The 24230-nt window shown below is 38.0% G+C and overlaps 1 protein-coding gene across 1 annotated transcript in view; it reads left to right on the top strand.

Moving 5' to 3' along the window:
• UIMC1 (ubiquitin interaction motif containing 1) overlaps positions 1 to 24230 on the top strand; it is a 235272-nt gene that overhangs the window by 124154 nt on the left and 86888 nt on the right. The window contains exons 5-6 of the mRNA XM_077137728.1: positions 22981 to 23105; positions 23830 to 23932. Coding sequence (XP_076993843.1) covers positions 22981 to 23105; positions 23830 to 23932 — 228 coding nt within the window. The remainder of the gene's footprint in view (positions 1 to 22980; positions 23106 to 23829; positions 23933 to 24230) is intronic.

Raw genomic sequence — 24230 nt, 5'->3', positions numbered from 1 at the left:
TTCATTGGGCATCATGTAGAGGTCCCAACATCTACAGTCCATCAACATTCTCAATTTTGGATAATTTCATTGTTCCTAAGAGAAAGAAAACAAATAAACACACCCTCACCAAACAGGAAATCTAAACCTTCTCTTAACTCTAGTCCCTCCCCCCATTATTTACCTCTGCTGTTGTTGTGGTACCTCTCATGGCTTCCTTTTCAACATAGCTCATAGCATGCAATAGCAGATTTCCCCCTGTACCCTGGACTTAAACACTCTTTGTACAGGAATCATATCTTTGAAGTAATTCTTGCTAGAACTAATTCATATTTCTAGTGTTCATCAGTGGGACACGTGGTTCTATACAACCCCTTTCAATTTTTTTCATCTTCAATATGGAAATATTACTAATAGACCCACTAGAGAACCACCTTCACTCCTATCTGTTCCCTTATACTGATGTTCAACCTCATTAGCTAACAGTTCTCCCATCTCTAGCTTCTATGTATCTCTAAATCCTTTATATTCTGTATTATAAGCCTCTGATTATACCTTTATGGTGGTCATAAAAGTGGAATCATACAGTATCTATCCCTTTGTGTCTGGCTAATTTCACTCAGCATTATATCCTCAAGGCTCATCTGGCTTGTCATGTGCTTCAGGACATCATTTTTGTCTTACTGCTGCATAATATTCCATGTAAGTATATACCACATTTTGTTGATACACTCGTCTGTTGATGGGCATTTGGTTTGTTTTCATCTTTTGGAGATTGTGAATAATGCTGCTGTGAACATCAGTGTGCAAATATCTGTTGTGTCATTGCTTTTAGCTCTTCTGGTTATATATGAAGTAGTGCTATTGCTGTATCAGAGGGCAACTCAATATTTAGTTTCCTCAGGAACTGCCAGTCTTCCATAGTGGCTGCACCATTATACATTCCCTTCAGCAGTGCATAAGTGTCCCAGTTTTTCCACCTCATCTCCAACATTTATTGTTTCTGTTTTTTTTAATAGCACCCATTCTTATAGGTGTGAGGCAGTATCTCATTGTAGTCTTGATCTCTATTTCCCTCGTAGCCCATGAAAATGAGGATCTCTTCATGTGCTTTTGGGCCATCTGTATTTGCTCTTCAGAAAAATTCCTATTCCTATCTTTAGCCCATTTCATAATTGGGTTGTTCTTTTGTTGAGATGTATGATTTCTTTGTATATACAGGAAATCAAACCTTTGTCTGATTTGTGATTTCCAATGATTTTTTCCCATTGTGTTGGCTGTCTCTTTACCTTTTTTTACAAAGTCTTTTGAGGCCCAGAAGTTTTTGATTTTGAGGAGTTCACAGTTATCTATTTTTTCTTTTGTTGCTTGTGCTTTGGGTGTGAAGTTTAGGAAGCTACCTCCTGTTACTAGGTGTTCTAGTTTGCTAGCTGCCAGAATGCAACACACCAGAGATGGATTGGCTTTTAATAAAAGGGGATTTATTTTGTTAGTTCTTCAGAGGAAAGGCAGCTAACTTTTCACCGAGGTTCTTTCTTACGTGGAAGGCACAGGATGGTCTCTGCTGGACTTCTCTCCAGACCCCTGGGTTCCAACAACTTTTCCCAGGGTGACTTCTTTCTGCATCTCCAAAGGCCTGGGCTGAGCTGCGAGTGCTGAGATGAAGAATACCGAGCTGCTAGGCTGTGCTACATTGAGCTCTCTCATTTAAGCACCAGCCAGTTAAGTCAAAGGTCACTCATTGCAGCAGACACGCCTCCTAGCCAACTGCAGATGTAATTAGCAACAGATGAGGTTAACGTACCATTGGCTTATGTCCTCAGCAACAAGACTAGGTATGCTCACCTGGCCAAGTTGACAGCTGAATCTAATTAACACACTAGGTTTTGAAGATTTTCCCTACATTTTCTTCAAGAAGTTTTATGGTGCTAGTTCTTATATTTAGGTGTTTGATCCACTTTGAGTTCATTTTTGTGTAGGGTGTAAGATAGGTGTCCTCTTTCATTCTATTGGCTTTTGATACCCAGTTCTTCCATACTCCATTATTGAAAAGACTATTTTGTCCCAGTTCAGAGGATTTGTGGGACTTGTCAAAAATCATTCGACCATAGATTTGGTGGTCTGTTTCCACACTCTCAATTTGATTCCATTGTTCAGTGCTTCTAGCTTTGTGCCAGTACCATGCTGTTTTGACCACTGTGGCTTTATAATAGGTTTTAAAATGAGGGAGTGTTAATCCTCCCAATTTATTCTTCTTTTTTAGGATCCTTTTAGCTATCCAGGGTCTCTTTCCCTTCCAAATGAATTTGTTAGTTAGCTTTTCCAAATCTTCAAAGGAGGTTGTTGGAATTTTGATTGGTACTGTGTTGAATCTGTAGATCAATTTTGGAAGTATTGACATCTTAACTATATTTAACCTTCCTTTCCATGAGCAGGAAATGTCTTTCCACCTATTTAGATCTCCTTTTATTTCTTTTAGTAATGTTATGTAGTTCTCTGTGTTCAAATCCTTTACATCCCTAGTTAACTTCATTTGTAAGTATTTGATTCTTTTAATTGCTATTTTGAATGGAAATTTTTCCTTAACTGACTCCTCAACTAACTCGTTGTGCATAGAAATGTTACTGATTTTTGCACATTAATTTTATATCCCACCACCTTGCTGAATTTGTTTATTAGCTCAAGTAACTTTGCTGTAGATTTCTCAGGGTCTTCCAAGTATAGTATCATATCATCTGCAAATAATGAGTTTTACTTCTTCCTCTCCAATTTAGATGCCTTTTATTTCTTTGTCCAGCCTGACAGCTCTAGCTAGAACTTCTAGCACCATGTTGAATAATAGTGGTAACAGTGGGCATCCTTGTCTTGTACCTGATCTTAGGGGGAAAGCTTTCAGTCTCTCTCCATTGACTATAAGGCTGGCTATCAGTATTTCATATATTCCCTTTATCATATTGAGGTAATTACCTTAGATTCCTATCTTTTGGAGTGTTTTTTGTCAGAAAAGGATGCTGAATTTTGTCAAATGCTTTCTCAGCATCAATTGAGATGATCATGTGATTTTTCCCTTTCAGTTTGTTAATGTACTGTTTTATATTAATTGATTTTCTTGAATTGAACCATCCCTGCATTCCTTGTATAAACCCTGCTTGGTCATGTCGCAATTTAATAGCAGCAATTAAAGTTCTTTTAATGTGCTGTTGGATTTGATTTGTTAATATTTTATTGAGAATTTTTGTATTTATATTCATTAGTGAGATTGTCCTGTAGGTTTCCTTCCTTTACCTGGTTTTGGTATTAAAATGGTACTAGCTTCATAAAGTGAGTTAGGTAGAGTTCCTTTTTCCTTAATTTTTTGGAAAAGTATTTGCAGGATTGGTGTTAGTTCTTTCTGGAATGTTTGATAAAATTCCTCTGTGATGCCATCTGGTGCACTGGGCTTTTCTTTGAAGGAAGATTTTTGATGACTGATTGAATCTCTTTACTTGTGATTGGTTTGTTGAGATCTTCTGTTTCTTCCTGAGTCAGTGGAGGTTGTTTGTGTGTTTCCAGGAATTTCTCCCTTTCGTCTAAGTTATCTAGTTTGTTGGCATGTAGGTTTTCATAGGCTCCTTTCATGATTTATTTTATTTTGTCAGGGTCTGTGGTAACACACCCCTTCTCACTTCTGATTTTGTTTATTTTCATCCTCTCTCTTTTTTCTTTGTCCGTCTTGCTAGTGGCACATCAATCTTATTGATTTTCTCAAAGAACCAACTTTTGGTTTTGTTGATCCTTTTATTTATTTATTAATTTTTAAATTTAAGAAAATATATAACAACAAAGAAACAAAAACATTCTTAACATATGATCATTCCATTCTATAAACATAAGCAGTAATTCACAATATCATCACAATCACATAGTTGCATATTCATCATCATGATCATTTCTTAGAACATTTGCATAAATTCAGAAAAAGAAATAAAAAGGCAACAGAATAAAATTCATACACCCCTTACCCCTCCCTTTCTTTTTTTAATTAATTAATTTTTTGTTTATGATACATAACCACATACAAACACAAATATTCTTATCATATGATCATTCTGTTCTTGTTATATAATCAATAACTCACACTATCATCACATAGTTGTATATTCATCATCATTTCTTAGAACATCTGCATCAATTCAGAAAAAGGAATAAAAAGAAGACCGAAAAAAATTCATACATACAATACCCCTTACCTCTCCCTTTCATTGATCACGAACATTTCAATCTAAATTTATTTTAACATTTGTTCCCCCTATTATTTATTTTTATTCCATATGTTTTACTCGTCTGTTGATAAGGTAGATGAAAGGAGCATCAGACGCAAGGTTTTTACAATCACATAGTACATTGTGAAAGCTTTATTATTATACAATCATCTTCAAGAAACATGGCTATTGGAACACAGCTCTACATTTTCAGGCACTTCCCTGCAGCCTTTCCATTACATCTTCTTCTTCTTCTTCTTCTTTTTTTTTTTTTAACATGGGCAGGTACGGGGAATCGAACCCGGATCCTCTGGCATGGCAGGTGAGCATTCTTGCCTGCTGAGCCACCGTGGCCTGCCCTCCATTACATATTGACTAACAAGGTGATATCTATTTAATGTGTAAGAATAACCTCCAGGATAACCTCTGGAATCTTTCAGCCATTGACACTTTATTTTGTCTAATTTTGCTCTTCCCCCTTTCGGTTGGGAAGGTTTTCTCAATTCCTTGATGCTGAGTCCCAGCTCATTCTAGGATTTCTGTCCCATGTTGCCAGGAAGGTCCACGCCCCTGGGAGTCATATCGCACGTAGACAGGTGGAAGGCAGCGAGTTTTTCTTGTTGTGTTGGCTGGAGAGAGAGGCCATGTCTGAGCAACAAAAGAGGTTCTCTTGGGGGGGTTTCTCTTTGGGGCCTAATTTTAAGTAGGCTTGACCTATCCTTTTTAGGGTTAAGCTTCATATGAACAAACCCCAAGATTGGGGGCTCAGCGTATTGCTTTGGTTGTCCCCACTGCTCGTGAGAATATCAAGAATTCAGCTTGGGGAAGTTGAATTTTCCCCCTTTCTCACCATTCTGCAAATACTTCCGTATTCACTGCAAATTGCCCTGGGATCCATCTGGGCATCACTCTGGACAAACCTACAAAATCTTATGCCCTATGCAATGTTCCAAGTACTATGGTGTTCGATTAAGCTGTCCACATAAGTTATATTAGGAACTATACTAATCAAAATATCAATTTTGTACCAAATAAACATTATTTTCTTGTCTCACCCGTACGTTAAAGTTTTAAAATATTAATTACCATCTATTTTCAGTACCCTGCATTATTGGCATTCCTTTGTTCTTCCTCATGCAGAAACATTTTTAAATTTGCATATTTAGTCACTATCATTATACACTCTAGGCATTCCTAGATTATACCATCTCAGTCTTTATTGTCTGTCTTTCCTTCTGATTTCATTTGTGCCCCAAGCCGTCCTCCCTCTATTATTCTCATATTCAGCTTCATTCAGTGTTCTAACATTATTGTATTACAGTTAGGTAGTATTGTGCTATCCATTTCTGAATTTTTACAATGAGTCCTGTTGCACAATCTGTATCCCTTCAGTTCCAGTTACCCAATATTTACCATATTTCTATCTCCTGATGGTCTCTGTTCTTAAGTGAAATTCTCCAAGTTCATTCATTAATGTCAGTTCATATCAGTGAGACCATACAGTATTTGTCCTTTTGTTTCTGGCTCATCTCACTCAGTATTATGTCCTTAAGGTCAATCCATGTTGTTACATGCTTCATGACTTTATTCTGTCTTACAGATGCATAATATTACATTGTATATATATATACCACAGTGAGCTTAGCCTCTTGTCTGTTGATGGACATTTTGGCTGTTTCCATCTCTTGGCAATTGTAAATAATGCTACTATAAACATTGGTGTGAAAATGTCCGTTTGTGTTCTTGCCCTTATGTCCTCTGAGTAGATACCTAGTAATGGTATTGCTGGGTCATATGGCAATTCTATACTTAGCTTCCTGAGGAACTGACAAACTGCCTTCCAAAGCGGTTGTACCATTTGAGAGTCCCACCAGCGGTGGATAAGTGTGCCTCTTTCTCCACATCCTCTCCAGCACTTGTCGTTTTCTGTTTTGCTGATAATGGCTATTCTTGTGGTTGTGAGATATCTCATTGTGGTTTTGAGTTGCATTTCCGTATCCAGGGAAGTTGAGCATCTTTTCAGGTGCCTTTTGGCCATTTGTATTTCCTCTTCTGAGAAGTGTCTGTTCATGTCTTTTGCCCATTTTGTAATGGAGTTATCTGTCTTTTTGTTGTTGAGTTGAACAATCTCTTCGTATATATTCTGGATACTAGACCTTTATCAGATATATGATTTCCAAATATTGTCTCCCATTGTATAGGCTGTCTTTACTTTCTTGACGAAGTTCTTTGATGCACAAAAGTGTTTCATTTTGAGGAGTTCACATTTATTTATTTATTTATTCAATGCTCGTTCTTTGGGTGTAAGGTCTAGGAAATCACCTCCTATTATAAGATTGATAAGATATTTCCCTGCATTTTCTTCTAAAACTTTTAAGGTCTTAGATCTAATGTTTACGTCATTGATCCATTTTGAGTTAATTTTTGAATAGGGTGTGAGATATGGATCCCCTTTCATTCTTTTGCATGTGGATATCCAGTTCTCTAGGCAGCATTTATTGAAGAGAGTGTTCTGTCCCAGGTGAGTTGGCTTGTCTGCCTTTTCAAAGATCAGTTGTCCATAGATGAGAGGGTCTACATCTGAATGTTCTATTTGATTCCATTGGTCAGTATATCTATATTTATGCCAGTATCATGCTGTTTTTGACCACTGTAGCTTCATAATATGCCTTAAAGTCAGGTAGCGGAGGCCTCCAACTTCATTTTTCTTTCTCAGAATATTTTTAGCTATTTGAGGTACCCAGCCCTTCCAGATAAATTTGGTTATTGGTTTTTCTATTTCTGAAAGTTAAGTTTTTGTGATTTTAATTGGTATTGCATTGACTCTGTAAATCAATTTAGGTAGAATTGACACCTTAACTATATTTAATTTTCCAACCCATGAACGTGTTATGCCCTTCTGTTTATTTAGGTCTTCTGTGATTTCTTTTGACAATTTCTTGTAGTTTTCTTTGTATAGGTCTTTTGTCTCTTCAGTTAAGTTTATTCCTAAGCATTTTATTCTTTTGGTTGCAATTGTAAATGAAATTTTTATCTTGATTTTCCCCTCACATTGTTCATTACTAGTGTATAGAAACAATACAGATTTCTGAGTGTTGATCTTTAACCTGCCACTTTGCTGTACTCATTTATTAGCTCTATTAGTTTTGCTGTGGGTTTTCAGGGTTTTCGACATATAGTATCATATCATCTGAAAACAGTGAGAGTTTTCCTTCTTCCTTTCCAATTTTGATGCCTTGTATTTCTTTTTCTTGTCTAATTGCTTTGGCTAGAACTTCCAATACAATGTTGAATAACAGTGGTGATAGTGGACATCCTTCTCTTATTCCTAATCTTAGGGGGAAAGTTTTCAGTTTTTCCTCATTGAGGGTGATGTTATGTGTGGGTTTTTCATATATTCCTTTTATTATGTTGAGGAAGTTCCCTTCTATTCCTATCCTTTGAAGTGTTTTCAACAAGAAAGGATGTTGCATTTTGTCAAATGCCTTTTTTTCATCAATCAAGATGATCATGTGGTTTTTCTGCTTTGATTTGTTGATATGGTGTATTACATTAATTGATTTTCTTATGTTGAACCATCCTTGCATACCTGGGATGAATCCTACTTGGTCATGGTACGTAATTCTTTTAATATTCTGCTGGATTTGATTTACAAGAATTTTGTTGAAGATTTTGCATTTACATTCATTAGAGAGATCGGTCTGTAGTTTTCTTTTCTTGCCACATCTTTGTCTGGCTTTGGTATGAGGATGATATTGGCTTCATAGAATGAGTTAGGTAGCCTTCCTTCCTCTTTAATTTTTTTGAAGAGTTTGAGTAGGATTGGTACTAATTCTTTCTGGAATGTTTGGTAGAATTCATATGTGAAGCCATCTGGTCCTTGACTTTGCTTTTTGGGGAGCTTCTTAATGATGGATTTAATTTCTTTACTTGTGATTGTTTTGTTGAGGTTGTCTATTTCTTCTCGAGTCAGTGTTGGTTGCTCATGCCTTTCTAGGAAGTTGTTCATTTCATCTACATTGTCTAGTTTATTAGCATAAAGTTGTTCATAGTATCCTCTCATTACTCCCTTTATTTCTGTGGGTTCTGTGGTTATGTCTCCTCTTGCAGTTCTGATTTTATTTATTTGCATCCTCTCTCTTCTTTTTGTCAACCTCGCTAAGGGTTCATCAGTCTTACTGATTTTCTCATAGAACCAACTTCTGGTTTTGTAGATTTTCTCAGTTGTTTTCATGTTCTCAATTTCATTTATTTCTACTCTGATGTTAAGTATTTCTTTCCTTTTGCTTGCTTTGGGTTTAATTAGCTGTTCTCTCTCTAGTTCTCCAAGTTGAAAATTAATTCCTCGATTTTTGCCCTTTCTTCTTTTTTGATATAGGCAGTTAGGGCAATAAATTTCCCTCTTAGCACTGCCTTTGCTGTGTCCCATAAATTTGCTATGTTGTGTTTTCATTTTCATTTGTCTCGAGATATTCACTGATTTCTCTTATGATTCCTTCCTTCACCCACTGGTTGTTTAAGATTGTGTTGTTGAGCCTCCATATATTTGTGAATTTTCTGGCCTTCTGCCTATAATTGATTCCAACTTCATTCCTTTATGATCTGAGAAAATGTTTTGTATGATTTCAATCTTTTTAAATTTATTGAGACTTGCTTTGTGACCCAGCATATGGTGTATCCTTGAGAATGATCTGTTGTGGGGTGCAGTGTTCTACATATGTGTGTTAAGTCTAGCTCATTTATTGTATTATCCAAATTCTCTGTTTATTTATCCTCCTTCTTGATGTTCTGTCCATTGATGAGAGTGTGAAATTGAAGTCCCCAACTATTATGGTGGATGTGTCTATGTCTCTTTTCAGTGTTTTCAGTAAACTTCATGTATTTTGGAGCATTCTGGCTTGATGCATAAATATTTATGATTGTTATGTCTTCTTGTTGAATTGTTCCTTTTATTAATACATAGTGTCCTTCTTTGTCTCTTTTAACTGTTTTACATTTGAAGTCTAATGTTTTGGATATTAGTATACCTACTCCTGCTCTTTTCTGATTGTTATTTGCATGAAATATCTTTTCCCAACCTTTCACTTTCGACTGTGTTTATCCTTGGGTCTAAGATGCATTTCCTGTAGACCCCATATAGATGGGTCCTGTTTTTTAATCCATTGTCCTAGTCTATGTGTTTTGATTGGGGAGTTTCACCCATCAACATTTAGTATTATTACTGTATGGGCTCTACTTTCTTCTACCATTTTGCCTTTTGGATTTTATCTGTCATATCTAATTTTTCTTCTTTTTACCTTTCCTGATAGTCTTCATTTCAATATTCTTCTCCATACCTCTCTCTCCTGTCTTTTCTTATTTGTCTCTCATGCTCCCTTTATTATTTCTTGCAGAGCTGGTCTCTTTGTGAAAAATTTTCTGTGAATTTTTGTCTGAAAATGTTTTAATTTCCCCCTCATTTTTGAAGGACATTTTTGCTGGATATAGAAGTCTTGGTTGGCAGTTTTTTCTTTTAGTATCTTAAATATATCATCCCACTGTCTTCTCGCCTCTATGGTTTCTGCTGAGAGATCTGCGCATAGTCTTATTGGGCTTCCCTTGTATGTGATGGATTGTTTTTCTTGCTGCTTTCAAGTTTCTCTCCTTCTCTTTGACATCTGGTAGTCTGATTAGTAGGTGTCATGGAGTGTGTTTATTTGGATCTATTCTGTTTGGGGTATGCTGTACTTCTTGGATCTGTAATTTGAAGTCTTTCATAAGAGTTGGGAAATTTTCAGTGATAACTTCCTCCATTATTTTTTTCCTCCTTTTCCCTTCTGTTCTCCTTCTGGGACACCCACAACACGTATATATTCATGCTCTTCATGTTGTCACTTAGTTCCTCGAGTCCCTGCTCATATTTTTCCATTCTTTTCCCTATATTTTCCTTTGCTTGTTGGATTTCAGATGTCCCATACTCCAGTTCACTGATCCTATCTTCTGTCTCTTGAAATCTGACATTGTAGGTTTCCATTGTTTTTTTCATCTGTTCCTGTGCCTTTCATTCCTGTAAGTTCTGTGATTTGTTTTTTCAGACTTTCAATTTCTTTTTGTTCATTCCTTGCCTTCTTTATATCCTTCCTCAATTCATTGATTTGATATTTGATGAGGTTTTCCATGTCTGTTCAAACATTCTGAATTAATTGTTTCAACTCCTGTATCTCATTTGAATTGTTTGTTTGTTCCTTTGACTGGGCCATTTCTTCAATTTTCATAGTATGATTCATTAGTTTTTGCTGGTGTTTTGGCATTTAATTACCTTAATTAGTTTTTTCTGGAGATTGTTTTCACTTTTTTTTTCCTAGGATTTTTTTGCTGGATGTCTTTATTGTCTATGTGTTCTTTGATATTCAGTTCAGCTTATTCTAATCCTCTTGTTTGGGTTTTGTTTAATGAATCAGAATTTTTCAGTTCTTGTTTTTTTGTTTCTTGCCCTGCCTGTATGGTGCCTTTCCCCCACCCCTTTGGAGGGTCTACTTAGGTATTATAGACCCCAGTCAGATTTTCCCAGACCAAACTGGTCTCCTCTCAGGAGGAAAGTGTCACCTGCATCACTTTTCCTAAGGGTGAGACCCATCAGATTAAAAGGCTTTCCTATGAAGTCTCTGAACTCTCCGTTTTTCCTATCCTGCCCAGTAATTGGCACTTTTCTGCCTGTGGGTCCCATCAGCATAAGGTGATGTGGTACCTTTAACTTCAGCAGACTCTCCCTGCTGGGGGCGTGGTGGAGACAGAGGAGAGGTTGTTGGCTTGTTTTAATCGCTTCCCTTTTCCAGACCCTGGGGTCTGAATTCCTTGAGGGAGGGATTCAACCTGAGCTGGGCTCCACCCACCTCATGGGGAAGTCACAGGCTCCAGACAGTTTCTCAAACAAGTCTGTTTCTGCCTATGCCTGGGGTAGTTGAGCAGGAGAAGCCTTGCAGCTGTATCCAAAGCGTAATCCTTAGAAACAAAGCCACAAAAGAGAAAAAGAAAAATCCTTTTCAGAGCAGGATCCCGTTCCTGGAGTTTGCCAATGAAGAGCTTATGTTGGTATGTTGCTCTGTGTTTCTCCAGGGCCTATGTGCCCCCTCCTTTCCTTCAGGGCCCAGACCTTTTCAGATCCAAAAAATCCTAGTTTTTTTCTTCTGTCAGCCCTGCCCTCTCTGTGCTGGGGCAAAAACCAGTGACCTCCGCTTTTACTTGAGGTTCAGCTGAGGTGGGGGCCTATTTTTAGTAGTCAGAATTTGTTAATTAATTCCACAATTGGTGTTTAGTTGTGTTCAGCCCCTGCTGATAGTAAAGTCTCTTTCCTTTCCCCTCTGGGAAGCAGCTGTGGGGTAGAGGCGCTGGCCACCACGGCTTGGTGTACTCACAGTTCTGGGTGATCCAAACAGGGGTACGCTGTGTGTCCAGTCACTGACATGACCCCAGCTGTTGTTCTTTACTGTTCTTGGCTATTTACTAGCTGCTCTGGAGGATGATCTAAATCCCACACCTTGCTAAGCCACCATTTTGGTTCTCTCCTCATTGATTCTTTCTTTTGTTCTCTCATCTATTTACCTCTGCTTTAATCTTTGTTATTTCTCTTTTCTGTTTGCTTTGAGGTTAGTTTGCTGTTCTTTCTCATGTTCCTCCAGGTGTGCTGTTAACTCCTCGATTTTTGCTCTTCCTTGTTTTTTAATAAAGGCATTTAGGGCAATAAATTTCCTGTTAAGCACAGCATGTGCCACATCCCATAAGTTCTGATAAGTTGTATTCTCATTTTCTTTCATCTCCAGATAGCTTATTTCTCTAGCAATTTCTTCTTTGTCCCACTGGTTGTTTAAGAATGTGTTTTGTAATCGCCATATATTTGTGAATGTTCTTGCTCTTTGGTGTTTATTGAGATCCAGCTTCATCCCATCGTGATCAGAGAAAGTGCTTTGAATAATTTCAGTGTTTTTAAATTTATAAATACCTGTTTTTTGCCCCAGCATATGATCTGTCCTGGAGTGTTCCATGAGCACTAGAGAAGAGTGTATATCCTTGTGCTTTGGGGTACAGTGACCTATATTTGTCTGTTAGGTCTAATTCATTTATCAAGTTATTTAACTTATCTAGTTCCTTGTTGATATTTTTTTTTATTAATTAAAAAAAGAATTAACAAAACAATTAGAAATCATTCCATTCTACATGTACAATCAGTAATTCTTAATAACATCACATAGTTGCATATTCATCATTTCTTAGTACATTTGCATCGATTTAGAAAAAGAAAAAGACAACAGAATATGAATTAAAACAATAATAGAAAGAAAAAAAAAACCTATGCCTCACATGCAGCTTCATTCAGTGTTTTAACATAATTGCATTACAATTGGGTAGTATTGTGCTGTCCATTTCTGAGTTTTTATATCCAGTCCCGTTGTACAGTCTGTATCCCATCAGCTCCAATTACCCCTTCTCTCTCTCTTTTTTTTTTAATTAACGGAAAAAAAGAAATTAACCCAACATTTAGAAAACATACCATTCTACATATGCAATCAGTAATTCTTAACATCATCACATAGATGCATGATCATCATTTCTTAGTACATTTGCATCGGTTTAGAAGAACTAGCAACATAACCGAAAAAGATATAGAATGTTAATATAGAGACAAAAATAAAAGTAATAATAGTAAAATCAAAACAAAACAAAACAAAAACCTATAGCTCAGATACAGCTTCATTCAGTGTTTTAACAAGATTACTTTACAATTAGGTATTATTGTGCTGTCCATTTTTGAATTTTTGTATCTAGTCCTGTTACACCGTCTGTATCCCTTCAACTCCAATTGCCCATTATCTTACCCTGTTTCTACCTCCTGCTGGACTCTGTTACCAATGACATATTCCAAATTTATTCTCGAATGTCCGTTCACATCAGTGGGACCATACAGTATTTGTCCTTTAGTTTTTGGCTAGACTCATTCAGCATAATGTTCTCTAGGTCCATCCATGTTATTACATGCTTCATAAGTTTATCCTGTCTTAAAGCTGCATAGTATTCCATCGTATGTATATACCACAGTTTGTTTAGCCACTCATCTGTTGATGGAGATTTCGGCTGTTTCCATCTCTTTGCAATTGTAAATAACGCTGCTATAAACATTGGTGTGCAAATGTCCGTTTGTGTCTTTGCCCTTAAGTCCTTTGAGTAGATTCCCAGCAATGGTATTGCTGGGTCGTATGGCAATTCTATATTCAGCTTTTTGAGGAACTGCCAAACTGCCTTCCACAGTGGTTGCACCATTTGACATTCCCACCAACAGTGGATAAGTGTGCCTCTTTCTCCGCATCCTCTCCAGCACTTGTCATTTTTTGTTCTGTTGATAATGGCCATTCTGGTGGGTGTGAGATGATATCTCATTGTGGTTTTGATTTGCATTTCTCTAATGGCCAGGGACATTGAGTATCTCTTCATGTGCCTTTTGGCCATTTGTATTTCCTCTTCTGATAGGTGTCTGTTCAAGTCTTTTTCCCATTTTGTAATTGGGTTGGCTGTCTTTTTGTTGTTGAGATGAACAATCTCTTTATAAATTCTGGATACTAGACCTTTATCTGATATATCATTTCCAAATATTGTCTCCCATTGTGTAGGCTGTCTTTCTACTTTCTTGATGAAGTTCTTTGATGCACAAAAGTGTTTAATTTTGAGGAGATCCCATTTATTTATTTCCTTCTTCAGTGTTCTTGCTTTAGGTTTAAGGTCCATAAAACCGCCTCCAGTTGTAAGATCCATAAGATATCTCCCAACATTTTCCTCTAACTGTTTTATGGTCTTAGACCTAATGTTTAGATCTTTGATCCATTTTGAGTTAACTTTGGTATAGGGTGTGAGAGATGGGTCTTCTTTCATTCTTTTGCATATGGATATCCAGTTGTCTAGGCACCATTTATTGAAGAGACTGTTCTGTCCCAGGTGAGTTGGCTTGACTGCCTTATCAAAGATCAAATGTCCATAGATGAGAGGGTCTATATATGAGCACTCTATTCGATTCCATTGGTCGATATATCTATCTTTATGCCAATACCTTGCTGTTTTGACCACTGTGGCTTCATAATATGCCTTAAAGTCAGGCAGCGCGAGACCTCCAGCTTCGTTTTTTTCCCTCAAGATGTTTTTAGCAATTCGGGGCACCCTGCCCTTCCAGATAAATTTGCTTATTGGTTTTTCTATTTCTGAAAAATAAGTTGTTGGGATTTTGATTGGTATTGCATTGAATCTATAAATCAATTTAGGTAGGATTGACATCTTAACTATATTTAGTCTTCCAATCCATGAACACGGTATGCCCTTCCATCTATTTAGGTCTTCTGTGATTTCTTTTAGTAGTTTTTTGTAGTTTTCTTTATATAGGTTTTTTGTCTCTTTGGTTAAATTTATTCCTAGGTATTTTATTCTTATAGTTGCAATTGTAAATGGGATTCATTTCTTGATTTCCCCCTCAGCTTGTTCATTACTAGTGTATAGAAATGCTACAGATTTTTGAATGTTGATCTTGTAACCTGCTACTTTGCTGTACTCATTTATTAACTCTAGTAGTTTTGTTGTGGATTTTTCTGGGTTTTCGACGTATAGTATCATATCGTCTGCAAACAGTGATAGTTTTACTTCTTCCTTTCCAATTTTGATGCCTTGTATTTCTTTTTCTTGTCTAATTGCTCTGGCTAGAACCTCCAACACAATGTTGAATAATAGTGGTGATAGTGGACATCCTTGTCTTGTTCCTGATCTTAGGGGGAAAGTTTTCAATTTTTCCCCATTGAGGATGATATTAGCTGTGGGTTTTTCATATATTCCCTCTATCATTTTAAGGAAGTTCCCTTGTATTCCTATCTTTTGAAGTGTTTTCAACAGGAAAGGATGTTGAATCTTGTCAGATGCCTTCTCTGCATCAATTGAGATGATCATGTGATTTTTCTGCTTTGATTTGTTGATATGGTGTATTACATTAATTGATTTTCTTATGTTGAACCATCCTTGCATACCTGGGATGAATCCTACTTGGTCATGATGTATAATTCTTTTAATGTGTTGTTGGATACGATTTGCTAGAATTTTATTGAGGATTTTTGCATCTATATTCATTAGAGAGATTGGTCTGTAGTTTTCTTTTTTTGTAATATCTTTGCCTGGTTTTGGTATGAGGGTGATGTTGGCTTCATAGAATGAATTAGGTAGTTTTCCCTCCACTTCGATTTTTTTGAAGAGTTTGAGGAGTATTGGTACTAATTCTTTCTGGAACGTTTGGTAGAATTCACATGTGAAGCCGTCTGGTCCTGGACTTTTCTTTTTAGGAAGATTTTGAATGACTAATTCAATTTCTTTACTTGTGATTGGTTTGTTGAGGTCATCTATGTCTTCTTGAGTCAAAGTTGGTTGTTCATGTCTTTCCAGGAACCCGTCCATTTCATCTAAATTGTTGTATTTGTTAGCGTAAAGTTGTTCATAGTATCCTGTTATTACCTCCTTTATTTCTGTGAGGTCAGTAGTTATGTCTCCTCTTCCATTTCTGATCTTATTTATTTGCATCCTCTCTCTTCTTCTTTTTGTCAATCTTGCTAAGGACCCATCAATCTTATTGATTTTCTCATAGAACCAACTTCTGGTCTTATTGATTTTCTCTATTGTTTTCATGTTTTCAATTTCATTTATTTCTGCTCTAATCTTTGTTATTTCTTTCCTTTTGCTTGCTTTGGGATTAGTTTGCTGTTCTTTCTCCAGTTCTTCCAAGTGGACAGTTAATTCCTGCATTTTTGCCTTTTCTTCTTTTCTGATATAGACATTTAGGGCAATACATTTCCCTCTTAGCACTGCCTTTGCTGCATCCCATAAGTTTTGATATGTTGTGTTTTCATTTTCATTTGCCTCGAGGTATTTACTAATTTCTCTTGCAATTTCTTCTTTGACCCACTCGTTGTTTAAGAGTGTGTTGTTGAGCCTCCACGTATTTGTGAATTTTCTGGCATTCCGCCTATTATTGTATTCCAACTTCATTCCTTTATCATCCGAGAAAGTGTTGTGTATGATTTCAATCTTTTTAAATTTGTTAAGACTTGCTTTGTGACCCAGCATATGGTCTATCTTTGGGAATGATCCATGAGCACTTGAGAAAAAGGTGTATCCTGCTGTTGTGGGATGTAATGTCCTATAAATGTCTGTTAAGTCTAGCTCATTTATAGTAATATTCAGATTCTCTATTTCTTTATTGATCCTCTGTCTAGATGTTCTGTCCATTGATGAGAGTGGTGAATTGAAGTCTCCAACTATTATGGTATAAGTGTCTATTTCCCTTTTCAGTGTTTGCAGTGTATTCCTCACGTATTTTGGGGCATTCTGGTTCGGTGCATAAATATTTATGATTGTTATGTCTTCTTGTTTAATTGTTCCTTTTATTAGTAGATAGTGTCCTTCTTTGTCTCTTTTAACTGTTTTACATTTGAAGTCTAACTTGTTGGATATTAGTGTAGCCACTCCTGCTCTTTTCTGGTTGTTATTTGCATGAAATATCTTTTCCCAACCTTTCACTTTCAACCTATGTTTATCTTTGGGTCTAAGATTTGTTTCCTGTAGACAGCATATAGAAGGATCCTGTTTTTTAATCCATTCTGCCAGTCTGTGTCTTTTCATTGGGGAATTCAGTCCATTAACATTTAGTGTTATTACTGTTTGGATAATATTTTCCTCTACCATTTTGCCTTTTGTATTATATATATCATATCTGACTTTCCTTCTTTCTACACTCTTGTCCATACCTCTCTCTTCTGTCTTTTCGGTTCTGACTCTAGTGCTCCCTTTAGTATTTCTTGCAGAGCTGGTCTCTTGGTCACAAATTCTCTCAGTGACTTTTTTTTTTTTTTTTTTTTTAAAGGAAAGACAGAGAGAAGGAAGGAAGGATAGAATGAAGGAAGGAAGGAAGGAAGAAAGGGAAACATTTTCTTCTTTTATTGTATTCTGTTTCTCCGTTTTTGTTACATGGGCTGGGGCCGGGAATCGAACCGAGGTCCTCCGGCATAGCAGGCAAGCACTTTGCCCGCTGAGCCACCGCGGCCCGCCCTCTCAGTGACTTTTTGTCTGAGAATGTTTTAATTTCTCCCTCATTTTTGAAGGACAATTTTGCTGGATATAGGAGTCTTGATTGGCAGTTTTTCTCTTTTAGTAATTTAAATATATCATCCCACTGTCTTCTAGCCTCCATGGTTTCTGCTGAGAAATCTACACATATTCTTATTGGGTTTCCCTTGTATGTGATGGATTGTTTTTCTCTTGCTGCTTTCAAGATCCTCTCCTTCTCTTTGACCTCTGACATTCTAACTAGTAAGTGTCTTAGAGAATGCCTATTTGGGTCTAATCTCTTTGGGGTGCGCTGCACTTCTTGGATCTGTAATTTTAGGTCTTTCATAAGAGTTGGGAAATTTTCAGTGATAATTTCTTCCTTTAGTTTTTCTCCTCCTTTTCCCTTCTCTTCTCCTTCTGGGACACCCACAACACGTATATTTGTGCGCTTCATATTGTCCTTGAGTTCCCTGATACCCTGTTCAAATTTTTCCATTCTTTTCCCAATAGTTTCTGTTTGTTTTTGGAATTCAGATGTTCCATCCTCCAAATCACTAATTCTGTCTTCTATCTCTTTGAATCTATCATTGTAGGTATCCATTGTTTTTTCTATCTTTTCTACTTTGTCCTTCACTTCCATAAGTTCTGTGATTTGTTTTTTCAATTTTTCTATTTCTTCTTTATGTTCAGCCCATGTCTTCTTCATGTCCTCCCTCAATTTATCGATTTCGTTTTTGAAGAGGGTTTCCATTTCTGTTCGTATATTCAACATTAGTTGTCTCAGCTCCTGTATCTCATTTGAACTATTGGTTTGTTACTTTGACTGGGCCATATTTTCATTTATTTGAGCGTGATCCGTTATCTTCTGTTGGCGTCTGCGCATTTAGACAGATTTCCCTGAGTATTGGATCCAAAACTTTGGAAGATTTTTCTGTGAAATCTCTGGATTCTGTTTTTCTTATCCTGCCCAGTAGGTCGCGCTCGTGGCACACGTTTGTCTGCGGGTCCCACCAGTAAAAGGTGCTGTGGGACCTTTAACTTTGGAAAACTCTCGCGGTCCGGGAGGTTCGCTAGCCGAAGCGGCTTGGAAGAGTGCGAGCCTGCCCAGGGTCCGAACGCGGGGAGGGTTGCTGGCCGCCGCAGCCCGGGAAAGCTCCCGTCCGAATTTCCTAGTCGGCCTGGGGCGACAAGCGTCGCGGGAGGGCGCCAGTGGCAGCGGCCCGCCCGGGAGAGTGCACTTTCCCAGGGAGTCACGAGTTTGGAAGGAGCCTTCCCCACCCGTCACCATTCTCCGTGGCCTGGGGATTTCCGATCCAATTCTCTCAGTTGGTCCGGCGGACCGCGCATGGTGTGGGCGCCAGCCGCCGCGGTTTCAGGGGACCGCCTCTCCAATTCTCCCAGCCGGCCTGGAAAGGGGGAAGGGAGTGACTCCATCCGCTTGCCACCCCGCCCGGTGAAGCCCGCGCGCCTCAGTGATCTCACCCGAGCGGCTTCTCTCAGCCAGCCAGCCGTTCCAGTATGGGGTACCCTGTCTTTTTTATCTCTGTTGTGGCTTTGGACGCTGTTCTGTATCGTTTCTACTCCCCTAGTACCTGTCCTGGAGAAGAAACTAAGATCCGCGCGTCTTACTAAGCCGCCATCTTCTCTGGAAGTCGGGAGACAGTTTTGAAGGGAGAAATAAATGGCTCTACATCAATGGTAGGAGACTTCAATATGCCACTTCCAATAATGGATAGAACATCTCAGGATTCCCAGTGTGCCTCCGGACAGACATATTTTCTCCAACCGACCATGCTTGGGGTTCTCCCTTGTTGATATTTTGTTTGGTTGTTCTGTTTATAAAGAAGAGTGGTGTATTGAAGTTTCCTGATATTGTTGAAACATCTGTCACTCCCTTTAGTTTGCCAATGTCTGTTTCATGTACTTTTGAGCTCCTTGATTGGGAGCATACACATTTATGATTGTTCTATCTTCTTGGCGAATTGACACTTTATTTAGTATATAGTGTTCTTCTTTGTCTCTTATGATGTCTTTACATTTAAAGTGTATTTTGTCTGATATTAATATAGCTACTCATGCTTTCTTTTGGTTGCAACTTGTGTGGAAAATCTTTTCCATCCTTTCACTTTCAATCTATTTGTATCATTGTGTCTAAAATGAGTCTGTTGTAGGCAGCATATACTGCATTATGTTTCTTAATCCACTCTGCCAACATGTATCTTTTAATTGGTAAATTTAGTCCGTTAACGTTCAAAGTTATTACTGAAAAGGTATTTTTTGACTCCACCATCTTATCTTTTTTTTATTTTTTATTTTTGTTTATTAATTTTTTTTTGTCAGAGCTGTATATTCTTTTCCCTCTTTCTCTTTGTATTCTTTAAATTATCCTTAGTGACACTCTTCAATTCTGTGACCTCCTCCAGACCTCCCTCTCCTGTCTATTTTTTTCAGCCAGCAGAATTCCTTTTAGTATTTCTTGTAGGGCCGGTCTCTTATTGACAAATTCTTTCAGGACTGCTTTGTCTGTGAAAACTTTAATCTCTCCCTCAGTTTTGAAGGACAGTTTGCCTGGGAACAGAATTCTTGCCCTGAAGTTTTTCTCTTTCAGGATCTTGAATATATACCACTGCCTTCTCGCTTCCATGGTGACAGTTGAGTAGGCTAAACTTAGTCTTATGTGGTTTCCCTTATATATAGTAGATTGTTTTTTCTCTTGCCACTTTCAGAATTTTCTGCTCCTCTTCAACATTTGAAAGACAGATGAATATGTGTTTGTGAAGGTCTGTTTGGATTTATTCTGTTTGGAATTCATTGGGATTCTTTGACTTGTATATTTATATCTTTTATAATGGTTGACAAGTTTTCCCGCATTATATTTTCAGCTACTCTTCCTAGCCCTTTACTTCTCTCTTCTCCTTCAAGGACATCAGTGATTCTTATATTTGTGCCCTTTGTTTTGTCTATCATTTCCCTGAACTCTAATTCAAAATTTTCCATCTTTTTTGCCATTTACCGTTTTGAGTGTTCAAAATCATTCATCCTATTCTCCATATTGCGTGTTCTTTATTCTGCCTCTTGAAATCTGCTGTTGTGTGCCTCTAGTATGTTTTTTATTTGGTCAACAGTCTTTACTCTCTCTGATATCTGCTATTTTCTATTTATTCTTTCAAATTCCTTTTTGTGCTCTTCTACTGTCTTCTTGATCTCCTTTATGTCATTAGCCATCCCACTTATTTTATTAATTAGAGTTATATGAACATCTTTGATTAGTTGTTCCAGCGTCGCGGTCTCCTCTGGTATTTTATGTTGGTTGTTAGCCTGGGCTGTATCTGTCTAAATTGTGATATGCTTAGTGATCTTCTCTTCTTTTTGTCACATGTAAATATCTTGATTGATTTGCTTTGGAAGTTGATTTCCTTCAGTAGTGTAAAGTCTTTGTGTTTGCAGGGTGGGTGTGTTGCTGTATGCAGGGTACAGGGCGGGGCACAACAGTGTGGTGATGCATTGCAGTGTAGGTATAGGTGCAGGTTGAGGATATTACGCTGGTGCTTATGAACGTGGGTGCCCAGCCATCAGTGAGGATGTAGCTGTGCGGTACACAAATCTTGGGAGCATAATCTTTGTGTGCACTAGTCCAGGGCATGGGGCCCTCTGTGCCCTTGTGCAGAGATATGGCAGTGGGTCGGCCTCATGCCTTTTTGAATTGGAGTCAGATGTGACCTGGCTGTGTAGGTCACTGGTTTCTCAGCACTGGGAAGCTTGACTGAGGGCCTTGTGCATACACGGGTCTAGGAGTGCCGTAAACTGATGTTCCCAGAGCTGAAGTACGTGATTGGGGGCCATGTGCATGCACGGGTTTAGAAGTGCTGTAAACTGATGTTCCCAGAGCTGAGGGGCGTATGCGCAGGTCTAGGAGTACCGTAAGCTGATGCACAGTGCTAAGGGATGCAGGGTGAGGCTGTGCGACACTATGAGTGGGGATGGTTGTAGCGTGAGTATGGTGGTTAGCACCCGCAGCCTTTATTTGCTGGCAATCGCCTGCAGGGTGCAGGGACGGGGAGGTAGTACTGGAGAGAGATGCAGGAAAGGTGAGTAGGCTGCACTTGGGGTGGGGGGATGGGGCAGGTACTCGTGCTAGGGATTGGTCCGGTGGGTGTGCTTGAAGTATGGGGAGTGGGGACAGGTGATGTGTTTCACGTGTCTCGTGTGTGTCACATGTGTTTCATGTGATGTGGTGTAAGTCACAGGACTACATTGGTGAGGGTAGCGCGCTGGCTTACTTCCTAGTCCCCATCTCCCCACCCGTGCATTCCTGTTGGCTCCACGCTTCCGTATTAGGCTGCAGTTTTCTGATTCTCAGCTCTTCAGCCTCTGCAACCACAGCCTCCCCAAGTTAGAAAACTGGCATAGTAGTAGTGAAACCACAGTGATAATATTCACAGTTTCATCATGTGCAAAGTGCAGCAAACAAAGGGAGCTGGAACACTTAGGAAAGGGCTATGATCCAGACCATCACAAATACTGAGATGCTCCTTTTCCAGCAGCACCTGTGAGGACATGTCAGAGTTGCTTTGGATGGCTGCAACCTTTCCCCCAGAGCACAAAGGCTCCATATGTACTTTTTAATTTTTATTTTAATTGGAAGTGTATCTTTAGAGTAAATGGGTAGAAGTAGGATTGTTGGAACAAAGTGTGAATTTATATGTAGTTTGTTAAATGCTGCTAAATTCGCTTCCATGGGCATTACATAAAATGGTGATATTCTTTTATCATTCCTTTTCATTTATACCCAGTAAGGTGTCTTGAATAGGAAAGGCAGGATAAAAGCTTGATTCTCCCCTTGTATTAACCAGTTTTCAAAAAAATTCATTAGTTCACTAACATTCTATAGCAGTGACCAGTTAGTCATGTTTTTCCCTAAGGTATCATTATGAAATCACAGTTTAAAATATATTTGATGTTTTAATCCATTACATTTATTATCCTTATTTTGATGCTTAAATTGTCCCATCTTTTATCAGTGGCAATCTTTTTAATATAGCTCCTGAGATCTTTTGAAATGAACCTGGTAGAGTCAGATAGCTTTCTTGCTAACAGTTACGATAAATATTCTAGTTTGTCTTGACCATTTCATGCTCCAGACTTGGAATCAGCAATTTTCCAAGTTATTCCAGTTGCTTTTAATGGAAAATAGTGTTTAGCAATCAGTTTGGTTATGAGGAATGTTCTTTTTATTGGATAAATCAGAATTCTAAAAATAAAATTATTCTGTCTAAATATTGACCGTGAAGCGGTGTGGTTTATAGCAAAAAGCCCTAGAGTAGGAATATTTAGTGAATCCATTTATTCACCAAATATTTATTGAGCATTGGTCAAATGCTAGGTACTTTTCTTTATGCTAGGGATACAACAGTAAGTAAAATAGGCAAGACCACTCCCCTTCGTGGGAGCTTAAGTCTGATTTATAGGATTCCTGTTGTGACTGCTGCTAGTGATCTTGATCAACACCTTTTCTTTCAAGCCTCTCCTTATTTTTAAGATTATAGAATTGTGCTATATGGTATGTAGTATCTTCAAATGAAAAATTTAATAATTCTATTTGTCTTTATGTTTATGTTTGTGGTGTCTCCCCTCTCCCCTTTTCACTGTGCTTTTACAGAGATGACAGAAGAAGAACAGTTTGCTCTGGCTCTCAAAATGAGTGAGCAGGAAGCCAGGGAAGTGAACAGCCAGGAGGAGGAAGAAGAGGAGCTCTTGAGGAAAGCCATTGCTGAAAGCCTGAATGTAAATATGCTATTGAAAAAGTTTGTGGGGATTGCTCAGTAGTATTCTTTTCCTTCTTCATTGTTACAGTATGCCTTAGGAAAGACCTGGCTGTAGTGGTTCATGGGGTTTTCAACCAACAAGTATTTCTCAAAATAACTTTTAAAGTCTGTGTTGAGTTGTTGGTATACCCAGATTAAATTGTTCTCTCATTCTGTATGAAAGAGTTTTCTTCCACCCGCAGATTTTCATTCTTTGTCATAGGTGAACCACAGTAGCTGGCAGCTTCTGAAAGGAGAGACTGAGTACCATGAATCCAAAAGGAAGCAAGATGAGGTGTCTACTCTCCCTTGTTTTGTGGGGAGAGCAGAAAGAATGAGAACCAGAATTGTGGAGAAAAAGACTGGGCAGTTTAAAAACTTATGAAATAATGCTAAATTATAATTTGATTATGTGCAGTTGAAATTATTTTAAATGTAAAAGATACTTGGCAATAATAGATCCTAAGCCATCCCTTATGTCATGCACATCTCTATATTAGAAAAGGTTTTTAGCATTTTTATGATCTAGCATAGCACTTCGCATTTAGTAGGCATTCACTACCTGTTTGTAGAGTTCATTTTAATTGAACATCTGTGTTTTGGAGAGTAGAAACTGTTAGGGTCAATGTCCTTTCTGTGACCCAATGTATATATTTATTTATTTTAATAATAAATCTGATCTGGGGTGGGATCACTTGTTTCAGAGTTGCCGGCCTTCTGATGCCTCTGCTACCAGCTTTCGACCTCTGGCCGTTGGACCATCACAGTCCCACCAAGAGAAAACCACAGACTCTGGGACCACTGAAGGCATGTCTCCCTGTTCTGATTCCTTCCACTCATCAAGTATAATCATATCACAGGGATCTCATGCTGAGAGTAGATATACAGAAACGCCCCCAAATCTCTCTGATGGTATTAAAGAGACTAAATCCGAAGTTAGTTGAGATCTTGCAAATACCCAGCATACTTTAATCTCCAAGGAAAATTCAACATTTGGTTAAACCCATAGAGGAGCCTTTTTTACCCGTGTTATTTAATTCTAGTGATAGTTTACCAAGCCCTCATAATAAAAAACAGTTTGTCTTTAGCCCTACTTTTTCTCAAA

Source organism: Tamandua tetradactyla, chromosome 20 (assembly GCF_023851605.1).
Source record: "Tamandua tetradactyla isolate mTamTet1 chromosome 20, mTamTet1.pri, whole genome shotgun sequence".
In the NCBI taxonomy this organism is placed as follows: Eukaryota; Metazoa; Chordata; class Mammalia; order Pilosa; family Myrmecophagidae; genus Tamandua; species Tamandua tetradactyla.
Note: the sequence above shows the minus strand (reverse complement) of the source record. Positions and strands in the feature narration are given on the sequence as shown.